The sequence below is a fragment of the Lytechinus variegatus genome, chromosome 7 (assembly GCF_018143015.1).
Source record: "Lytechinus variegatus isolate NC3 chromosome 7, Lvar_3.0, whole genome shotgun sequence".
NCBI lineage: Eukaryota > Metazoa > Echinodermata > Echinoidea > Temnopleuroida > Toxopneustidae > Lytechinus > Lytechinus variegatus.
The window spans coordinates 41,544,090-41,565,098 of NC_054746.1; the positions used below are offsets into that span (position 1 = coordinate 41,544,090).

The 21,009-nt window shown below is 35.6% G+C and overlaps 1 protein-coding gene across 2 annotated transcripts in view; it reads right to left on the bottom strand.

Moving 5' to 3' along the window:
• The window catches only part of LOC121419326 (cyclic nucleotide-gated channel rod photoreceptor subunit alpha-like), a 65,299-nt gene that overhangs the window by 5,793 nt on the left and 38,497 nt on the right, over positions 1-21,009 (bottom strand). For both annotated transcript variants that reach the window (XM_041613736.1, XM_041613737.1), the window contains exons 9-17: positions 12,710-12,774; positions 12,289-12,367; positions 10,563-10,681; positions 9,982-10,074; positions 9,417-9,513; positions 8,354-8,500; positions 3,993-4,172; positions 3,580-3,662; positions 593-783 (exon numbers count right to left, since the gene is read on the bottom strand). In XM_041613736.1, the coding sequence (XP_041469670.1) occupies positions 593-783; positions 3,580-3,662; positions 3,993-4,172; positions 8,354-8,500; positions 9,417-9,513; positions 9,982-10,074; positions 10,563-10,681; positions 12,289-12,367; positions 12,710-12,774 (1,054 nt within the window). The remainder of the gene's footprint in view (positions 1-592; positions 784-3,579; positions 3,663-3,992; positions 4,173-8,353; positions 8,501-9,416; positions 9,514-9,981; positions 10,075-10,562; positions 10,682-12,288; positions 12,368-12,709; positions 12,775-21,009) is intronic.

Consider the following 21,009-nt stretch of genomic DNA (forward strand, 5'->3'; position numbering starts at 1 on the left):
TACCCCTCATCGACGTATATTATAACTTTTGAAACGACCGGGTCTGAAAAAAAGACCTTGGACTTGCATTATAATTTTTGAATTAACCGGGTCTGGAAAAAAGACTTTGGACGTATATTAAAATTTTGAAACAACCGGGTCTGGTAAAAATACTTTGGACGTATATTATAATTTTGAAAAACCGGGTCTGGAAAAAGACTTGGACTTGTACTGTAATATTTCATTAACCGGGTCTGGAAAAAAGACTTTGAACTTTTGTGCTCTTTGAACGCATTACTATAGGATATTAGTTTAGAATGAATTCGCCAAAAATCACTTCAAATTTATTACATTTGTGGGTAAAGTCATTATTACATTTGTGGGTAAAGTGCATTATTACATTTGTGGGTAAAGTGTTATTACATTTGTGGGCGTTATTACATTTGTGGGTAAAGTGTTATTACATTTGTGGGCGATATCAAAATTATTACATTTGTGGGTAAAGTGTTATTACATTTGTGGGTAAAGTGTTATTACATTTGTGGGCGATTATTACATTTGTGGGTGTAACACCCCCCCCCATCACATATTAATTTCTTGAGAGCATTCTTACTTTTATCTATCATCCTGGTGAGTATACCAGTAACTGCTGTTTGCTTGATGGTTTGGTCTTTACTACCACCACCTGTTCCTGTAGTGGTACCCGGGTTATCATTGGTTCCATCACCATCTTTGCTACCTTCTTCAAGGAGTTTTGAAGCATCAGGAACCTGAAGGGTAGCCTCTGATTTCCTCCGCTGCATTCTAACATTGATGGAGAGCGATGAGATGTAAGGGGGGGGGGGGGGGTGAAATGAAATTTAGTAGGGGTCTTGAATTAGATTTGGAAAGATAATGGTCAAGTTCATCGGTAGTTCCAGGGTTTATCAAGTGCCCTATATGTAAACCCATATGAGAGCACCCCCCCCCCCCACGTCGACCATGGCAGCAGAATTGGTCGATATTTTCCTCGTCGAAAATCTGATAAACTTTTTAAAAATTGAAACTAAGAGAAGGAAAATGAAATAGTAGTACAGTTCTTGTATAGTAAGGCACCAGCATCAGCAGAGTAAAAAGACTGGTATTGTGGCCTGTATTTCAAACACATTATTTTTCGAATTTCAAAATATATTTCAAAGTTATTAGAAAATTGATTTGGTCGCTGTTACGACACACTTTCGGTAAATAAGCAAAATGTGCAATCTACTAAAACGTGCAGTGACAGTCAAATGTCAATGTCAGATTCCAGATGACATCAACAAATTAAAAAGTGAATACACAATTAAATAGACTGAACATTGTAAAGCAGGAGATGCAATCCTACAAAATGCAGACTATATTTTGTAATTCAGATAAAAATCATATCGTAATTTCAATAACATTGTGTCATTATGAGGAGAGGGTTAAAGGAATAATGTGTAATATTTTCACTTTGAAGTGAACATAGAAATGTGACACTAAACTCCCATTTAAAAAATCGTAAATAGCAACAAGATTCTTTGCACCATAGAGTTTTAATCAGTAATTCTTAAACATGTTTATGGGGCCAAAATTAATCATGCAATTCCACTTTCCAACACAATCTTTCTATTTCTCATTCATATATAATTGGAAACCACGCAATACTCATTGATATTATCACCACATCTCTCGACTTTGGCATACATCATTTGACTCTAATCACCGATCACTGATTCACGTTTGTCACACACGACACAATACAAGAGTAGTTAATATCAATGTTTTCTCGACAGAAGAAAAACATCATGATTGGTTTGTGTTGAACGTGACATTCACTCGATTGAATCTCTTCAATGCTTATGATGAATGTTATTTTGACATTTCAACCTTAATCTCAAACGATTTGTGTGGGATATACTACTTTATCAAGCAGTCAAAATAACGATCAGCGAAACTGTATCCTGTTATCTGTCTGTGCGTGCTGTGAAATGAATTTCCAAAAAGAAAGATTCTTTGAACAACTAGCGAGCATCAAATGTCTATCAAGATAGATATTTGATGGATGAGAGTGCGACTGAACCTATTTTGATAATCAAGTTTGAAAACATACAAAATAAATATACGGAATAAATACACACTTTCCACAATGATCAAACCACATTACATTGCCTCCGCCAATAGGCCTATTAAATGTTCAATGATATCATGAAAATGATAAATTTGAATAGCCAAACAACACTTATAATTGCTCCCGATAATACACCTGGATGTTTTGTGTCCAGATTTTAGATGTCAAGCGCTCTTAGATTTCAAATCATTAATGAATCAGCCTTCCATGTATCTATTCTCTTCAACATTATTGGAGAGAATAGATATGAGTGTTTGCTCTTTAGAAATTATACTTTTTACTTCAAATACTAAACTATTCTGATATTTTACTAACGTTGATACGGGGGGGGGGGGGGCAGAACGAAAAATGGATGCAGTGTTCTCATCTGTATAGAAGTCGAGAATGACATCCAACTTTTCAATATATACTCCTAATCACACCGGGGGTGTAGTTCTGTTTTTACGTTTACCAATACCATTTTATCCCTTTTGTCATCTACCTGCTCGTTAGTTTACAACACGATGTCCCCAATTCTTGATCGAGAAAACTGACGGTAGGACGATCATAGTAGCGATGAATTACAGAGCAATAGCAATTAGAGATTTGAATTGAGGCAAGATGCAGTGGGTTTTGTTTATTCCATAATAAACATCTCGATTGAATGCTAGGGTAGGGGATGAGACGTATAGTGAGAGGCAACGTCCCAATGTAAACCCACTCTTTAATTTACCAAAAAGAGCAAGTAGATTGTGTCCCGTTTTAGCGACCCGATACGATGATGTATATCTGTTCTCTACTATCTGAAATATATATTATTGTTGGTTTTATCATTGTAATTATCGTGGATTGATTCTTCAGTCAAGAAAGGTTTGTGGCCGTTGCCCCATGAAAATGTATGTAGCTTCAAACTATGTAGATTATCAAAATTTGCGAATATTTTGTTAGTCTGTTAGCATTTTTTCATTCATCTTTTTTGGTATTAATTGGCTTCCTTCCAGATAATTGGCAAGCGAGCAAAGCGAGAGCCAGTAAAATCCATATTTGAAATAAATCCTCACCTTTGTTTTAAGTATAGTGAATTATGACACAATTCATTTAGAGACACTTTACATTAAAAATACATCTTTAAATTAACAATGCTGCGGAATTTATTCCATTCTCTTTTTGCAATATTATATTGGCATGATTAGTACAATCAGCCGTATTTCGATGAAAATTGTGATACTGAAAAATTCAATGAATTTCTATCTTAAATCCATTTTAACCCTTTGATTATACAAGAAAGGGAGAATTTATTTTGCAAATAATACAATTTCTATCATATTCACAAAGTTGCGTAAATGTTTGTAAATTCTAATTCCTTCGTGATCTACTTACGGCCGATATATATCTATCAAACAGATATCAGATATAAAAGTAAATTGGAATCATCTCGTTACGGCAAGGACTTGTTGATGAAAACAAAATAAGAAATTCACTAATTAATTTACCTTGCCGCCTCTTTGTTTTTCTCCATCCGATCTCTCCCGTGTTTCTCTAATACTTTCTTTGCATCCGGATATTCTACCAGCGCCTGAAGAAAAAAGAACCAAATATATAGATACAAATTGTGTAACCATGGCAACAAGCGTCATGTCATGATGAATTTCTTTATTTCTTTTTTAAGATTTAATATTATATCTCATGGCAAAAAAATTGATAAGCAGAGCATGAATAAAAATTGTATTTGATTCTACCGCCTGTAGAAATTTCTATAAGTCTGCGATAGGCTTCACTAAATATTCTGCAGGGCAATTAAAGTGGTATAGGCATAAAATGAGACGTATACGGAGATGTATTCAGCAGTCAAAACTTTATTGATTTCCTTTTTGACAATTTTGTGAGATTCGAACCATGCACCAACCTGCATGAGGTCCTTCTTGGAGAGACAGAGTAATTCTGAGTATCCAAGCGAAACAACATCAGCTGTTCTCCTGTTTTGACCCTCATCAAGCTTGAGTAGACTGATCTCACCGAAGTAGTTTCCCTCGGATAGGTTAGCTACCACCATACTCTGTTGGGTCTCTTGGTCCTGTACTACCACCTGTATGTCACGTGACGGGAGTTATATGTTAAGGGATATAGTTTGCAGTTGCCATCCCTGATTGGTCATAGGTCCATGGTCAGACCACGATAAATCTGGGGAGCGTTACATGAAAAGACTTTATCCGAGTTACCATAGTAACTGTGCTTCTCAGCCAATCAAAATCAAGGAAAGATGTCAAATCTTACAACTTGTCGGACAGAAATGTTGATGAAACGCTACCCAAGTGAAATCAGTGCGAGAGTAATAGGGGACATTTCTGATTTTAATCGTTGGTGAAACTGTTATCTATAGATAACAGCCTTGAAAACAGTGTGTCTTTATAGACAGGAAAAATGAACTCCTATATGACAATTATGAGAGTTATCACAATCGAAATCGCACCGTTTTAAAATGTGCAACCTCAACCCAGTGTCGCACTGGGAGCACTATTCTAGTCTTGGGGCAACTTTATGTGCAACTTTACAAATTTCAGCATTGAAAAGTGAAGAAGAATCTATAAAATGTGCTCCTACAGTGGCATTGCTAATGCGAAAGGTGAAAATTTCAACATTTTTTTTTATTTTACTCATCAAATTGCCAATTTGAGGTTACCATTTGCACCTCATTTTATTATAGTTTCCCTTGTTTTCCGCGCAAAAAAAATGATACAGTATTAGAATCTCGCGGGTTAAAGGGGAAGTTCACCCTGACAAAAACTTTGAGAAAAATCCATCAAAGAATATAAAATTTTTTAGAATTTGTGAGTCATATGCGAGCAGCTTTATGATGGTAATATAATCAATGAAATGTCATTTTCTCAGAAATTTTGAAAATGGTTTATATTGTACATTCAGTATATCAATTCACAAAATCATTTCACCCGTTCCTAAAAAGAAAACAAAAATAATTCATCACGAACTATTCGATAATTGAATTTCATGCATTTTTTGTTAAGTAATATATGGGGCTGCTCGTTTATGACGTCACAAATCCAAAATTTAAAATTCTGATATCTTTCTAAATCTTAAATGGATTTTCCTCAAATCTTCATTAATATTTTTTACCATTTCTTTTGCTAGTTTTACAACAAAGTTTTTTTCTGGGTGAACTACCCTTTTAAGATACGTTCGATTTCTCTTTAAACCACTGGTTGGCCTATATATATGATATACATCATTCTGGCCATGATGTAACTAAGGAAATCGAAGTTCATATTTATACAATATTGAGAATAATTGCAAATGTGTACCAGAAGTTATACGCATATCCCAGAAATGAGTCATCTGTTTACTCCATCGTGATTTTCTTTGACACACTTGTTAATCAAGGTCTGATATACTGGTTACATCAATTATAAAGCTGTGAAATATACCCCCTCAATGCATGGAGGGGTCTTTTCTCGGCACCGGTTGACGTCGATCATGTTTTCGTTGTAGCGGAACAAAACGGTCGACATCGAGAACAAACACACGGTTATTATTTTGAGGGCACTATCATATCGCTTTGTTTTATTCGATGTTAAACAGACAGGATTGTTATTGAAAGATTGGAATGGGGATTGAATCGAAGGGTAATACGGAGACACCATTCTGGATTGGTAGGAGGGGATCTTCCAAGTGATTAGACACGCCCTAAACAGCGGCGTGTAGATTGTAAACTGATCGCTGATAGAGGGTCATTGAGGGTGACGACGGAGGGCTTTATATCGGACATGACGCCCGACGAATCAAGGATAAGTAGTTGATTGGTTCCGCACGATAAACGGAATTCTAAGCTTGTTTTTCATGTTTGAACATGGATCATTTGTTCCTCCAAGGTTTATTGCTAAGTTATATTTAGAGGCCAAAATATGAAAGTAAAAATTTTCACCAAAAGTTGTAGTCTTATGCATAAAACGTTGAAAATGAACATTTTATTCGACCGGTGCACGCGTTCTGCCAGTCAACCCTTACACGTATAAATTCAGAGGGGTTTGCTTTAGGATATTTTAATTAAAAAAGAGAAAAAGATGGTCTTTGATATGGATTTGTCTCAGTCGGATCTAAGGTATGCCGTTCATGAGGTGGATCCTATGTCCCTATGAAAAACAAGCAATGAGTACAACCGATACCAATTTGAATAATTACTATCGTGATACGAGTCCCTTTACCATAATTTATTCTGAGTTTCGCTTAAGTTTTTTACATTTACTTCCGGAGGAGAATAGTAACTTGACACTTCCCCGTTTCAGTCAGGTTATAGTGCAGTGTAATCATAACCAAATCCCCATAGACAATTGATCATACTATAGACCTAATCATTTGTTTTGATTATGTTAGAATTTTTAGTGAAGGGGCGGTTACCGAGATGAGCATGCTCATTAAATTATTTCGAAATAGAATACCCTCATTCGGCACCGTGTAGAAAGCGACACAATTAGAAAACAAAATGATATTTCGTTTTTGTTAAAAAAATTCACGAGTATACTATCAATGATACCACCGATATCATTATCCCTATTATCTAGACAGAATAGGAGCTGATCATTTGTTTTGATTATGTTAGAATTTTTAGTGAAGGGGCGGTTACCGAGATAAGCATGTTCATTTAATTATTTCGAAATTGAATACCCTCTTTTGGCACCGTGTAGAAAGTGACAATTAAAAAACAAAATGATATTTCGTTTTTGTTAGAAAAATTCACGAGTACTATCAATGATACCACCGATATCATTATCCCTATTATCTAGACAGAGATTCTCAAATGAACTCCACACAGTACAGGCATTGAAACTCCCAACTCTCTGATTGAAACATGTGTTTTATGTCTGGAGATGGCGGCAATGGCTGCAGTCATCGAGCGACGACGGTGAGTCGCCGCCGACTATCTGGGGGATGTCTCAACCAATCCCCCCATGTTTGTTCCAATGAATAGGTACAAGATTGGGTATCAGCGGGTCGAAAGCCAACGTAACCACTAAAATACCATTCTTCGATATGTTGAGTGTATAATTGAAAAAGTGCAAGTTTCATCGGAGAACCCCAATGCGTTCTTATTCAGTGATATCCGATGCCGATTTATGGGGAAGACGCCTGTCGATGGTTCTATCGCAGAATAAGGTGGTTTATTGTTTCCCTATTTAAATGTTTGATTGTTTGGTTGATTAGTTCCTTGATAATTAAGACTCTGTGGTCAATAACTGGTATAGAAATATATGAGGTTTGTTTACAAGTCTTATAAACACGAAGCAGACATACATCAATGTCTAGTTAGACCTACAAAAGATCGATATCAGTTTCATTCTAGATATCTGGGTACACTGGATTTATCCGTCTCCTAGAATGAAATTTAAACTGCCACCTTGGCGTTATAACACATCGAGTATCATCTCCCAAATAAAGGACAACATGTAATTGCTACCTATTACCATTCAATGAAGAAATCCATTGTGGTCAAATCTCCAATAATTGAAAAAAAAATCAAAATAATTACATCGCGAGTGTGTGACATATTCAGCATTTGCATATCACCCGTGTTGTGTATAACAATAACTGTTCTATGAAAATGAGCAGATTAAATTTCAAAATATCATACTCTCTTGTTTTTACACCTTATATTATATTTTTGTTTATTTTGCTTCTTTTTTTTTTTTTGGGGGGGGGGTAGTTCTTTTATTCAAATTGATGTTATACTGGTGTGGGCTTGACCTTTAATAATAGATCGAATGTTACCCATGCACATTCAACCTCATCCAATACCTTGCATTGAGCAGATAAGTCTTCCCTGCATTGAGTAAATCAAAATGTATGTGATAGTTTTACACTGAGGAGATGCGAGCAGTAACATGACCGTCATCAGCTTTTTCCAAGGAGGGGGGGGGGGCTTTATTTGGAGGGGAGACAAAATATTACCTTTTCCGACGTCAGTCAATGCTGCTGGTGGCCCTATGAACAATTTTCTTAAATAGGGTCTGCTGGTTTAAATAATTTGACAAGCAAAAAAATAGCGTTTCACTACCAAAACGGAAGGTCATTTTGGTCACGAGAAATGTTACAAGCCAAAATGAAAGTGGTCTAGAGGAGGGTACGTTAGCACCTCCGCCCCCCCCCCTTCCCCACTTGTGACGGCCATTTATTTAACAATGTGATATTGATAAATAAATGTGCTTGGATTTTACAAGCTTCAGGACATTGTGATTGAGCTAAGATTAACTGCATTACCTGAACATGACCATGGTTTATAATAAACATCTCTCTTCCTATCTCTCCTCTTCGACATATATAGTCACCAGGGGAGAAGATTTGTGATCGGAGTTTGAGGACCAACTCACATAACAGACCCTGCTCACAGTCTTCAAATATCTTCACCTAGAAAAGAAAGAAAATGTTTCAGAGAATATTAAAAAAAATCAATTATGCCCAAATAGTATTAAAGAAGATAATATCATTAATTGTACATGAATATTATGGTCTTAAAGAACATTGAATTGATAATCAGACGATTATTATTTTTTTAATGAGGGATTAAATTACATGCTTCATGATTATTTTGATTTTTTTATACTAAAAATTTTTGAAAAAGGAAGATAAAGTTAGCAAAACTGCGTCACAGTCAAGTTCTCGAATGAAAACCTGTTTCCTGAAATCGAACTAACGACTGTGCGCTGAAATATACAAGCGCACATAGTGTATCATATTTTCATTTGTCATTAGAAGTTTGACATCGATTGCCTTCACGGATTTTCTCATGTTTCTCAAGTTAATGGTACAAGTATGTAAAGCGCAAAGAAATTCTGTTTTATATTATTATTGTAATGAAAATGATGATGATGATGTTTTTATTATCATAATTACTGAACATGACTACTACTACTACTACTACTACTACTACTACTACTACTACTACTACTACTACTGCTACTGCTACTGCTACTACTACTACTACTACTACTACTACTAATATGAATAGTAATTAATAGTTATAATGATAATAATGATAATAATAATAATAATATTAACAATAATGATAATAATAATAATAATAATAATGATAATAACAATAATGATAATAATAATAAAAATAATGATAGTAATGGTAACACAAAAATAGTAATCATAATGCTGAAAGACAGAAAAAATAATAACAGCAAAAACAAAACCAGGAATAAAGAAACAAAAAGAACAAGCAAGGGAAGGAGAGAACAGAAGAAGGGAAGAAGGAATACAGAAAGATAATACATCGATATGTTTGAATCAAAGCTTATGTCTTCATTATCCAGCCTACCTTTTTAAGTGTTTCGAGATGTACATGTATAGCAATCTCTGCCCGAAGCCTCGGTGGAAGAATATCAAGAAACGTCTGGTCGTCTAAGGCTTGTGTTCTGAAACAAATTAATTTAAAAACAGTTTTTAGAACTTAATTTACAAGCTGAAGTGTTTCTTTTAACGGTATGAAGTTTTTTGTAGTGTAAAATCACATAATGGGAAATTTTATTTGAATAGAGGTGAAAATAGATATAAAGAGAAAAAGACTTGTCGAAAGACACAGGCGGGTTAAATCAGTGTTATTGATCGTAGTAAATTTTGAATTAGAAGTATCTTAAGTGTGTGATTTTGCACGGTGGTGATGAGGCGTGTATATTGCTCCTGAAGAAATCCCGTTCCCTCAGCTTCAATGTCTGATGTGGGAACAATTGTCATGTGCATTAGATATGTATGAGCTCAAATGCATTAAAATTGAAAGAGAAAATAGCACTTTAGACCAACACGTTATGAATGAATAAATCAGTAGATTAATAACACGACGGCAATGCGGAAAATGGGTAAAGAAAAAAAATGATATGACTTACCTGCTCCAGGCATAGTCTGACCATTTCTTGACTCTATCTTGTAAATGTTCAGGAACCCGACGATGGTTCATATAAAACTTGATCGCGTCCATTCTGAAGGAGAGAAAGTTATAACCTTCAATTTACACATAATAGGGATTAATAATAATGAACAGATTAAAACGCAAACATAACTAATTTTATCGCACCTATTTTGAAATCTAAATTTCGTCATGGGCAGACATTGTCTGAATGTTTTTTTTGTGTGTGTATGTGTCCCGTTTTTGTTCTTCGTCGCCTATTAAAAATGCTATTCTGATCATAATTTTAAAATTTCGGCACACTTTGCATACACTGAGGAATAGAATATATTCCCGCCTTTGGTGGGTATTATAATAAATTACTTCGATTATCCCCCTGGTTATCTTATCTTCCAGCAGGTATCGTTTCAGTGGTCGCTCTCTCTCTCTCTTCATGCTCCGTCCAATCCCTCTCCCCCTCTCTCACTCTTCGTTATGAATCAGGTCTTGTGCGGAACGAAACTTCATAAATACACATTTTTATAAATCGTATAACAATTATCTTAATGAAATAAAACATACTTAGTTGTGAATTCTTGTCTGGAAGCATTCATATTGCTGATCACATCGCCAACATTTCCAACAACAGCTGCGAATAGGAATACGCCTATTAAAAATGTCATCCCTGTAAATGCATATTCCTATTAAAAAATGTCAATGAAAAATATTAATTGAAAAAATGTCCTTTAAAATCTACTGCTATGAAATATCAATAAATATGAACCAAAATGTTTGAGGGAAAATAATGAAGAATAGTGACATGTAAGCGATCGAGATGTTTTATTATTTTAAAAAGATATTTTCATCAGTATTTCGAATGGTTTGTTTTTCCACCTCAATGACCATGACTGTTATTGATATAAACACTGTATACCTTGAAACTGTTTCGCTTTACTTTGTGATTCTGTTGGTGAAAATTTGAAGTTAAATCAATTTTTTATCAATTAAAATATTTGTTTCTCAAAATTCCAGAGTAATGTTTTGAAGGGCTTTTAGTAGAATACTCCGAATCGCCCCCTGTTGACAGGCATCACACGGTCTTGTTTGGGCAATAGAGGGGCCTTGACCGTGCCCCAAACGAGGTTGGCAAGACAATTCTTTTCAAATAAGCAATGATTGTGATGACCAACCTTTCACAATGCCATACGAATTGCATTTAAAGCAGCGCTGACAAATCCATGTATCATTTTTATAACCACAAAATTAGAATAATCAATAGGTGAAAAAATTCAGGTACATTTTGAATGGTACGCGCCTTAAAACCCAAATAAAATTCAATAACTAGAAAATACCGTTATCTAAGGATCGGTTATTATGACACAAGTTTATTTCGAGATCATAAGCATGTACAAATGTAATAATTTAATCCGTGGTGTTCTTGCTTAATTAGATCATAAACCATACAGTAATGAAATACTAGTAATGAAGAAAAATAACGTTTTATTTAACGACGCCGAGTAGAGGAGAAAGATGGCGCTAGACTACTCATCTGGCGAACAACATTGCACGAATCTTTTTTTTTTCAGAAAGCAATCAATGCTTGAACGACAATTTCGATGGGGAAACCGCGCTTGTATTTAGACGAAAGAGGGCGACATATAACTTTATTAAAAAAATCAGAGAGAGTGGATAGAGCGCGCCATCGATCCTAACCTCTTCGTTCCAAGGAAATTCAATCCTTCATTGAATGAGGCTTGTCTGTGGTGATGGGAAAAACGACAACTTATCGTCGCCAAAGAGGTCAAGAAATGATCTTTCCAAGGCCGGAGCAGGGCCGGAATGAATGATTGTGTAATAATTATTCAGGATTACGATTTACATATTCAGTGGGGCACATTACATACAATACATGGTAAAAACATCAAAAATTGTATTTGGACATTTTACTTTGCAGAATACCGGAGTGTGACGTCAGTTGCCATGGTGTCATGGCGGGCTGGTTCTAAACAGAGTTGCATCTGACAGTCGTCTGTAGGCCTACACTAAATCTCGTCTGAAAAAAAATAGGTTGCGAGCGATCAAATTCCGATAGCAGCCATTTTCTCATATGAGAAAAACACACTTTCATTAGGCCGGTTCATTTTGTTAGAACCAGGCCGCCATGACACCATGGCAACTGACGTCATGCTTCATAGATTGCTTTTATGATAATGTTCATTTAAGTGACACGATCACATTAAATTCTTTTTTTTTCTTTGACTTCCCTCCTCAATCAGGGTGTAGGAATGGAGGAGGGGTGATAACTTACCGTATTTGTGACTGGGTTTGGAGTTCCTCCGATAGTCGTCAGTGTAACAGTGGACCAATACATTATCTTGATATATTTGCTGTTGTGAGAGAAATCATAATAATGCCTGTATAGTACAACATTAAATATATTTCTCTATATCATTTTTGTACTTCTTTTCTTCCTTCTCTTCTTATTCTTCTTTTTCATCATCATCATCTTCTTCTTCTTCATCATCTTCTTTCTTTCTTCTTCTACTCCTTCTTTCTCCTTCTCTTCTTCTTCTTCTCTTTCTTCTTCTTCTTCTTTTTTTCTTCTTCTTCTTTTCTTCTTCTTCTTCTTCTTTTTCTCCTCCTTCTTCCTCCTTCTCTTCTTCTTCAAACTCTCCCTTTTTCATTTTGATGATTGGTACCATGCTTTCCACATCTCATGAAAGTCTTACCTCGTGAAGTCTTCTTCCATTGTATCCAAAGGATATACCCAAGCATTTACCCCGAAACCTTCGAACTGTGGAGAGATAAAGTGAAATCTTTAGTTATCAATGTCCGTCAATATCTTAAAAATGTAATTTATAAGGAAAAGGGAGAAGATGCGATGATTAAGAATTTAATTATAATGTAGATTGCCCCCACACTTTCAATGATGATAAAGTAATTGAATTTTTAAAAAAATGTTGACGACTGTTAGTAGTCCACACTAATGGTAAAATTTATCTTACATTGTTTTCAACGATGTGGCTGTAATGCATTCTACTTTTACCCCTTCCTCATGTTCTCGTACTATACAACACTGATATGGTAAATCATTTCAAAAATAGAAGACAGAAGAGGTGAAAGATGGTAAACAAATGGCCATTATAAAGACGCTGTCGGGAATTGAGATGCATCAAGTAAGCATGCGATTATTGATCTATTCGCTGCACTCTCTATTTTGTTACAGAAAGATGCTATTAACTGCCAATATCATTTACAAGTGGGTCCTTCATTATTCTGTGACCAATTTAAATCATGACTAGAATTTTGAATGGAAGATAAAGAATTCCTCCACGTAAACAAGGCTCTCAAATGTAGATTCTCTATCCATTTATTTGACATCGTGGTTCCTTGGGGGGGAGATTCAAGTTCATTTGCCCCTTTTTCTACGGCGGATATATGAGTAGGCTAAAACAGATATTACACCTGATAAAATTGATTATGATTGAATTACCACGCTTAAAAACAAATGTAAAGACTAGTTTAAATTTTGCAATATTTTTTTCCGATCCAAAGAACTAGTGGATAACGGCAAAATGGTGACATTGCCTATGCAGTTATGAGATTGATTCATACCTTCAACTAATAATGTTTAGGATGGTTGTCATCATGTTCCCTCTAAATAATAATGACAAAATCCACCAAAGTTTAGAACACAATGATCAAGATTTGTGTCCAGATGTCCATTTACATATTGAATAATGCATTGAGTTCAAGTCAAAGATCACTCGCAGTGCCTCATGAGAGGCTACGTATATACTAAAGCTGTCTACAATCTTCAAACCAAGATTGAGTATCTAGGTTTCTAGGTTCGCTTTTAACAAACAAAAACGTTATCCCTGTCTCTACAAAAAAAGTATTTAGTGAGCAATTCGCTGACATTTTCTGGATGATAATTTGTGGGTGAATTTATTTGTGTTTTGATGGTGTTTAGCTAGTGGACTTTCTCTCAAAGCTATAGTGATTGAGCACACGTCATTAAGCAGTACCATTTCGATATCAGGATACTGACTTTCTGCTACCTCATCTCCATTTACATTTTCATATGACGTTTTATTAGTGTTTTATGGCTCTTTTAATTGTTGCCGTTCTTTTCGTGGAGGACATAAAGCTTCCCATTACAACTTTCAAACGATGTTTCTGCGTTTATTTTTGGAGAATATGACTTTACTTGGTTACACCCGAAACAATTAATAAATAAAGAGTGAGAGAGACAGACAGACAGTCAGGCAAAAGGCAATGTGGAATTATTACTAATAAAAATTAAACATAAAATATATCCAATAAACAATAAAAGAACCTCTTAGAAATGTTTAGATATACCTTTCTTCTAATGGCTGAAACTTTTCTCGTTCGCTAAAATTCAATTTGGTACTTTATGGCTTCCAGGACAAAATAACTAAAAGGGGAGTAGCAGCCTTCCCCACCCATGCAAGGACTCAAACAAAACAGACAAAAATAAAGACGAGGAAAACACAATGACTTCAAAAAGGTAACTGAATTTCATAGGAAGCTCGTTGCTATACGCTACAGCGTTGATGCATGCGTGCGAAGTGCAAGATTTATGTTTATTTCTCGGCGATTCTGATACAGTAATTCTGCCAAACTTTTTTTTTATAGATGATTATGATAAAAATGCAAGCAAATAGTAAATTTCGGGTCTAAAGTAACAAGAGTAATATTCTTAAAATAAGACACAGATGAAGCATGGAGCTCTGTTAATAGCTCTATGGATGAAGTGTGTGATTGTGAGTGTATACTAGGCATGATAGGGGAGAAGTTGAAGGAAATCACTCAAATACATCAGAACGATTTCTCATGGAAAGAAGAAAGGATGAGCCAAGAATCAGTCGCATGAATATAACAGCAAACAAGAAAATTGGGTAATAATCGGCATTTATGAAATAGGTGAATAGTAGTCAATTGTTGTGCTGAAACAATTATAGTGAAAGATAGCGAGCAGCATTATTTTGAGACTTGAATGTTCTAAGGATATTGTATTGATGAAGAGCATGCCGAGTTCAAAATGTGTAGCCATGACGGTTTGTGGCATGAACATGATGAACTTGGACAAGGACAGGTCTAACTGTATTTCAATCCCATTCAATCGAGCAGGCAATTCGTATTTTTTTGTCAACATGTTGCTAATACACGCACACACTCGCGCACACTTTTTTTTAAACAAGTGCACATCTAGTTATCAATAATGCATATAGCATTTCCATTTATTTGAAAGCAAGATAAAAGAACATTAGATTAAATGCTCTGCTCACAGGCACACGTCCTCCGAGACACACGTCCTCCCACACACTCACAAACGAGTGACTCACTCTCTTGCTGCTCCCATACATACAAAACATTGCACATACAACCCAGACACACACACTTTTTTTTTTCATATTGTTTTATTCTGATTCCATGAACAAAAATATATAACATTTCAATTTAACATTTCAAAACACATAATATTTTACATTTCATATTTGGACTTTTTTCACTAACTTAATACAAGCATAAATCATATATAACTTAAAGGAGAAACAATGAAATCAGTTATAAAAATGGTTGAAACACCACTCCTCCCCCCCCCCGCCCCAATCAAAAAGTCTTCCCTTGCACATTTGTGGAGGGCTATTTATACATGGAATACAAAGAAAGAACAAAACAAAGTAGACCCAAATCCAAAACAAACCAATTAACAAATAGATATACTGACACTAGGATCCCCTTAAAAAATACATATAATATACCTAACACTTTTCCTTTCATGTATCAAAAATTCAACAATGATTTAAAACTATATGAGATTACTTGGCTTGCACTTATCAAAAACAAAGCAAATCAAAAAAAGAAATCGACAAGTAAAAAAAAAAAAAAAAACATCCCAAAGAATCACCCATCCCAAAGGAAAACTTCATTATCCCTCCCCCCAAAAAAAACACATACACACACCCTCACATACACACATACACCCTCACACACACCTACACAGTCACTTTCTCCCAAATCACACCTGGATATCGCCCTCAGTCCTGCCATTTCGGTACATTCTCTCCCATTTTAATAAATGCTTGTCTAACTTGTTCCTTTTAATAGCTATTGCTTTTTCTTCATTTCGATATTCTACGACTCTCTGAATACTCTCTTCTTGAGTAGGAACTCTACCTTCTGACCTTGATCTAAAAATGATATATTTCATTAAAAAGATTACCGTGTTACAAAATTTCACTTCAAGATCGGATCCATTAATTCCCACATGTATATCTTTCCACTCTGCATTTTGAAGCTTTATCAAACTAAGTTTTTCAATGACCCTCTGCCATAAAGCTTTAACATCATTACAAAGCCAGAATAAATGTTCATAAGATTCCGGGTTATGTTTACAGAATGAACAGATATTAGTATCTTTAAAACCAAATTTGAACAAATGTTCGTTGGTGTATATTGCACCATGAAGTAATTTATATTGAAATTCTCTTACTTTTGGTAAGATTATTGTGATTCTAGGTCTTATAAATATTCCTGAGATTTCTTTTTTTGAGACATCAAAATTATTGTGGCCATCCCTTATTTGTAAAGTATAGAGATGTTGTAAATTTATTACAAAATTTTCATAAACCTTTCTAGAAGGTACATCTTTCAGTAAAATTATCTTTCCAAACATCTTCAAAGAGATATTGTACTTGTGTACGTCATTCGAGCATAAATGGTGGAAATTCCCATTATATTTTCAGCTTTTCAAAATTACATCAGTTAACTTCCAAATTTCCATGATATTTTCAGCACTCAAACCTAAATTATGAAAATAATCGATTGTTCTCACCTGCTCTTCCTCGAGAATGTGACCTACTAGATAAATATTTTTCTTAAACAAGTCTTCATCAAAAATCATTTTACCTCTCAAAATATAATCTTTATTATTGAAAAAAATTGGATTAGCTTTTCCTGCACTAAAATTCCGATTTTCCTCCATATCTTGCCAAGCCCTTAACATATCAAAATAAAACACTGGTGCTTTTAAATTTAATAATTTAACATCGTAATTACAGAGTGAAATAAACCTACCTCCCACTTTTCTAAAGCTATAGTCAAAATAACGCTTCCAGCCCATATTTCTTTCCCCATAAAGCAACCGTTTTAACCACATTACTCTTTGAGTTTTCACAAATAAATCAAAATCTATCATCCTTAAGCCGCCATTTCCGTAGTCCTGGTAACAAATGTCTCTTTTAATTCTGTCTTTTCCGTTCCATACAAATTCAAAACAAATTTTCTTGATCTCTGTTACTACCCACTTTGGAACAACTAATGATGACGAAACATAATTCAGTTTTGACAAGGCATATGTCTTAAGCAAATGTACTTTCCCCATTATTGTCACGTCTCTCTGTTTCCACCATCCCAGAATCCTTTTTATTTTACTCAAAATCTCCTTATAATTCAGGTTTTCCATCCTCTTTACATCCAAGGAAAAATATACGCCTAAAATTTTCATTTCCGTTACAATATTGCCAAATGGTAGTGTTCCCAGGTCATTCCTGTTTTTTCCTATCCTCATTATATTAGTTTTTTCTATGTTAACCTTTAAACCGCTTAAGTCATGGAAAGCTTGGAATATGTCCTGTATTCTTTTAATTGATGTTTCATTCCTAACAAACAAAGTCATGTCATCGGCATATAAAATTTGTCGAACTTCAGAATCACCAAATTCCACTCCTTTAATAACACTGTCATTCCTAAGCGCGTGAGCCATGGTTTCTATAACTACCAAAAACAGATACGGTGAAAGTGGGTCACCCTGCCTTAACCCTTTCTTAATATCAAAATAACCAGTGGAGAAACCTCCATTCATAACACAACTACTAATTCCGTTATACATGGTTTTAACCCAAGAACAAAAATACTGTCCAAACCCAAATATTTCTAATACTTTAAAAAGAAAGTTATGTGAGACAGAGTCAAAAGCCTTTTGGAAATCGACTGCTATAAGGAAAATCTCTTCCTCACAGTAATTGTTACAGTGAAAAATTACATCATCTATCAAACGTATAGCTTCACCAATGTGTCTGGATGTCACACATCCATACACCTTACCCACCCACACACACACACACATCCATACACCTTACCCACCCACACGCACCCTCACACACACACGCACACACTCACACACGACAGAGGCTGTGTGCTCAAAAGGTATCCTAAGGCCCGAATTCACAAAGGTGGTTTTGAAAACCCACGGTTGAGTCCACGGTTTATGGAGATTTTCTGTATAAATTACGCTTAATTTAGCGCGTATCGGGCGCGTATATGAAAAATGTCCAATCCTGATGCGCGCTTTTGTCACAGTGCGCCAAATTGACGCCTGTTTCCGTTGTTATCAACGCTATTTCATTCATGAGTCCACTCTTCAAACAGTGGACTCATGAATAAAATAGCGTATCTAACCATGGTAACAGGCGTCAATTTGGCGCACTGTGACAAATGCGCGCATCAGCGTTGGACATGTTTTACACACGCGCCATATACGCGTTAAATTAAGCGTAATTTATGAAGGAAATCTGCATAAACCGCATATGTTTACAAACCAATTTCATCTAACTACCGTTATAAAACCAGGAAGGTGAAATGCGGGATGGTTCGAACCAACGAACGTAGAGGGCAGCAACACACAAGCGTGTTGCTCTAAGGAAGGTCAACTCCGCTCGAATTTTGTGACCACTCTAAAAAATAAGGGGTACTTTTCGGTAATTTGTCGAGTTGATTTTTTTTCATTTGTTAATTTTTAATATTTTTAATGAACAATTATTAGGTCGGTTATTCTAGGTAGAAATATTACAAATATTACTTTTATTTTTAAAGAAATTATTTAGCTTAAATAATCATGATTTTGACATTTTTTTCTCATTTTGGAATATTAAGTCTATGACGAGGATACCTCTTATCTCTTATTTTCCTCTGCTGAATTTCGCTGCACCACTAATAAATGCATAGACAACTACCGTAATAATCGAGGTCAATTTTCTGGCCTGGGTGCGCCGAGTCTGGGCCGGTCGCGTAGCTACTAGTAACGTTGATGATGCGCTGGGGCTTCAGTCGACTCGTCTTAGATCTTCTAGCAACATACACAATGACGTCTAATTTGCCTGGTCTGATTTGAAGTGCAATTGCTTCAGGGCTGATGTTTATCAACGATGATTGTTCAAGGTCAGATTTCAAATTTTAATTTGCATTTTACTTTTAAGTCTAAATCTTCATACAAGGCGCCGAATCCCCGAAATCCGGGTCTAAATTTCAACTTCGAGTCCGAGACTATGGACGGCGAAAAAAAAACTCATGCATCGGATGCATTGCATTGGCTGCGCGCTGCGCTGCAGCTGAGCTGCACAGCCAGGCGCTGGCGTCGCGTCGAAGGTCGATAATCATTGAGCAACCAAACTTCCAAAGCCAAATTAAAGCTTGAATAAACGGCCACCTATTCACATTTTCCCTGGTTTTCTTCAATAATTTCTAAGAAAAATCAGCCAATTCTGGGAAATTGATTGCAATGTTACATCGTTTGCAGAGTGCCATCATCGTTTTGCGTTAGACCTTAGTTATACTTAGATCTAGGCCTAGACTAGAAGAAATGGGAGCTAGATAGATTTTACACCATCTTAATTTATGATTTTGGGCAGAAAGTAGATTTGATTGACAGCATCCATATCTTAATTTGACCATTGATTCTGTGCAATCAAAGACTTACATAATTTGTTTGCCATATTGCAAGAATTGGTAAATTTTCCTGGGCCTGCATGGCCTGGGCTTGGCTGGCAGAACACGTACTTTTTTGGAGAAATTTCGAAAGTGAAAGAGCAAAGTGACTGAGCTCGTCGTGATTTTATTTTTATGCATTTTCTAACTGAATTTTAAAGATTTCATGCCTAACGGTAAGGCCTAACGGTAACTTTTCAACCATTAAATCTTCTAGTTCTAGATCTAGACTTTACCCTGTAGGCATTTAACGGACTAAAAAAATCATAACTAGCGGCTAGCCCATGCAGGCTGGCCTTAATTGAACCAAACTTAGCTTGCATGGACCAACCCTCAAATGGTCTAGATTTAGGCGTCCTATACTATAAAGACAATGTGGAATTCATCTGTTTTGAGTTTATTATTATTTTAGTATTTTTTATTGTTGCATAGACTATCTCATACCAACAAGTCGTGCTAGATCTATATATATTCTAGATCTACTTAGATATCCAGTGTGGAACAACATCTTCAACAAACAGATCGAGACTGGTCAGAGCATTTGTCTAGTTAGACAAATAAAGTTAGATCTTTAGACTTGGGTCTATCGATCAACTAGACAGGAATAACCGTCGTTTCTGGGGATTTATTCAACAATTTCTGACATTTTACTATAATCTCCATCGGTGAGTGAGCCAGCGCAGTTCAGCAGAGCAACCAAAATACAGAGACTGAAGCTTTTGGTTTATCGATCAACATGATCAAGATCTAGGTTAGATGTAGACTTCACTTATTACTGATTGGAATGTATTTCTAAATTTATAAGTTTTGGGGAAAATGGTGAAAAGAAATGATAACATACTACTGATAGATACGTGAATTATTTTTTTCATACCCATTGGCATTGCTGCCCGGCTGCTCTAATAAATAAATAAATAAATGAGTCACGGCCTATATGGACTGCAGATAAATGCTGATCGACGCCTAGCAGAACAAGTACCAGTGCTAGACTAGGGGGTTGAAATCTAAGCAGACGACGGAGCATAATGTAGCTTATGCATAGAATGATGATGGTTCAGCGAAGAGCCCAGAGAAAATAAGGGGGACATATTCAATCCCGAAATGCTTTGCGAGTGGTCACAAAATCGTCTCGGCGCAAATCACCTAATTCAGCCGTCTGGTGAAATCGCTGATAACAACAATCACCGATTTGGTAATGATTTTAGTTTCCTGAAACTTGCATTTGTAAAGTTTTAAA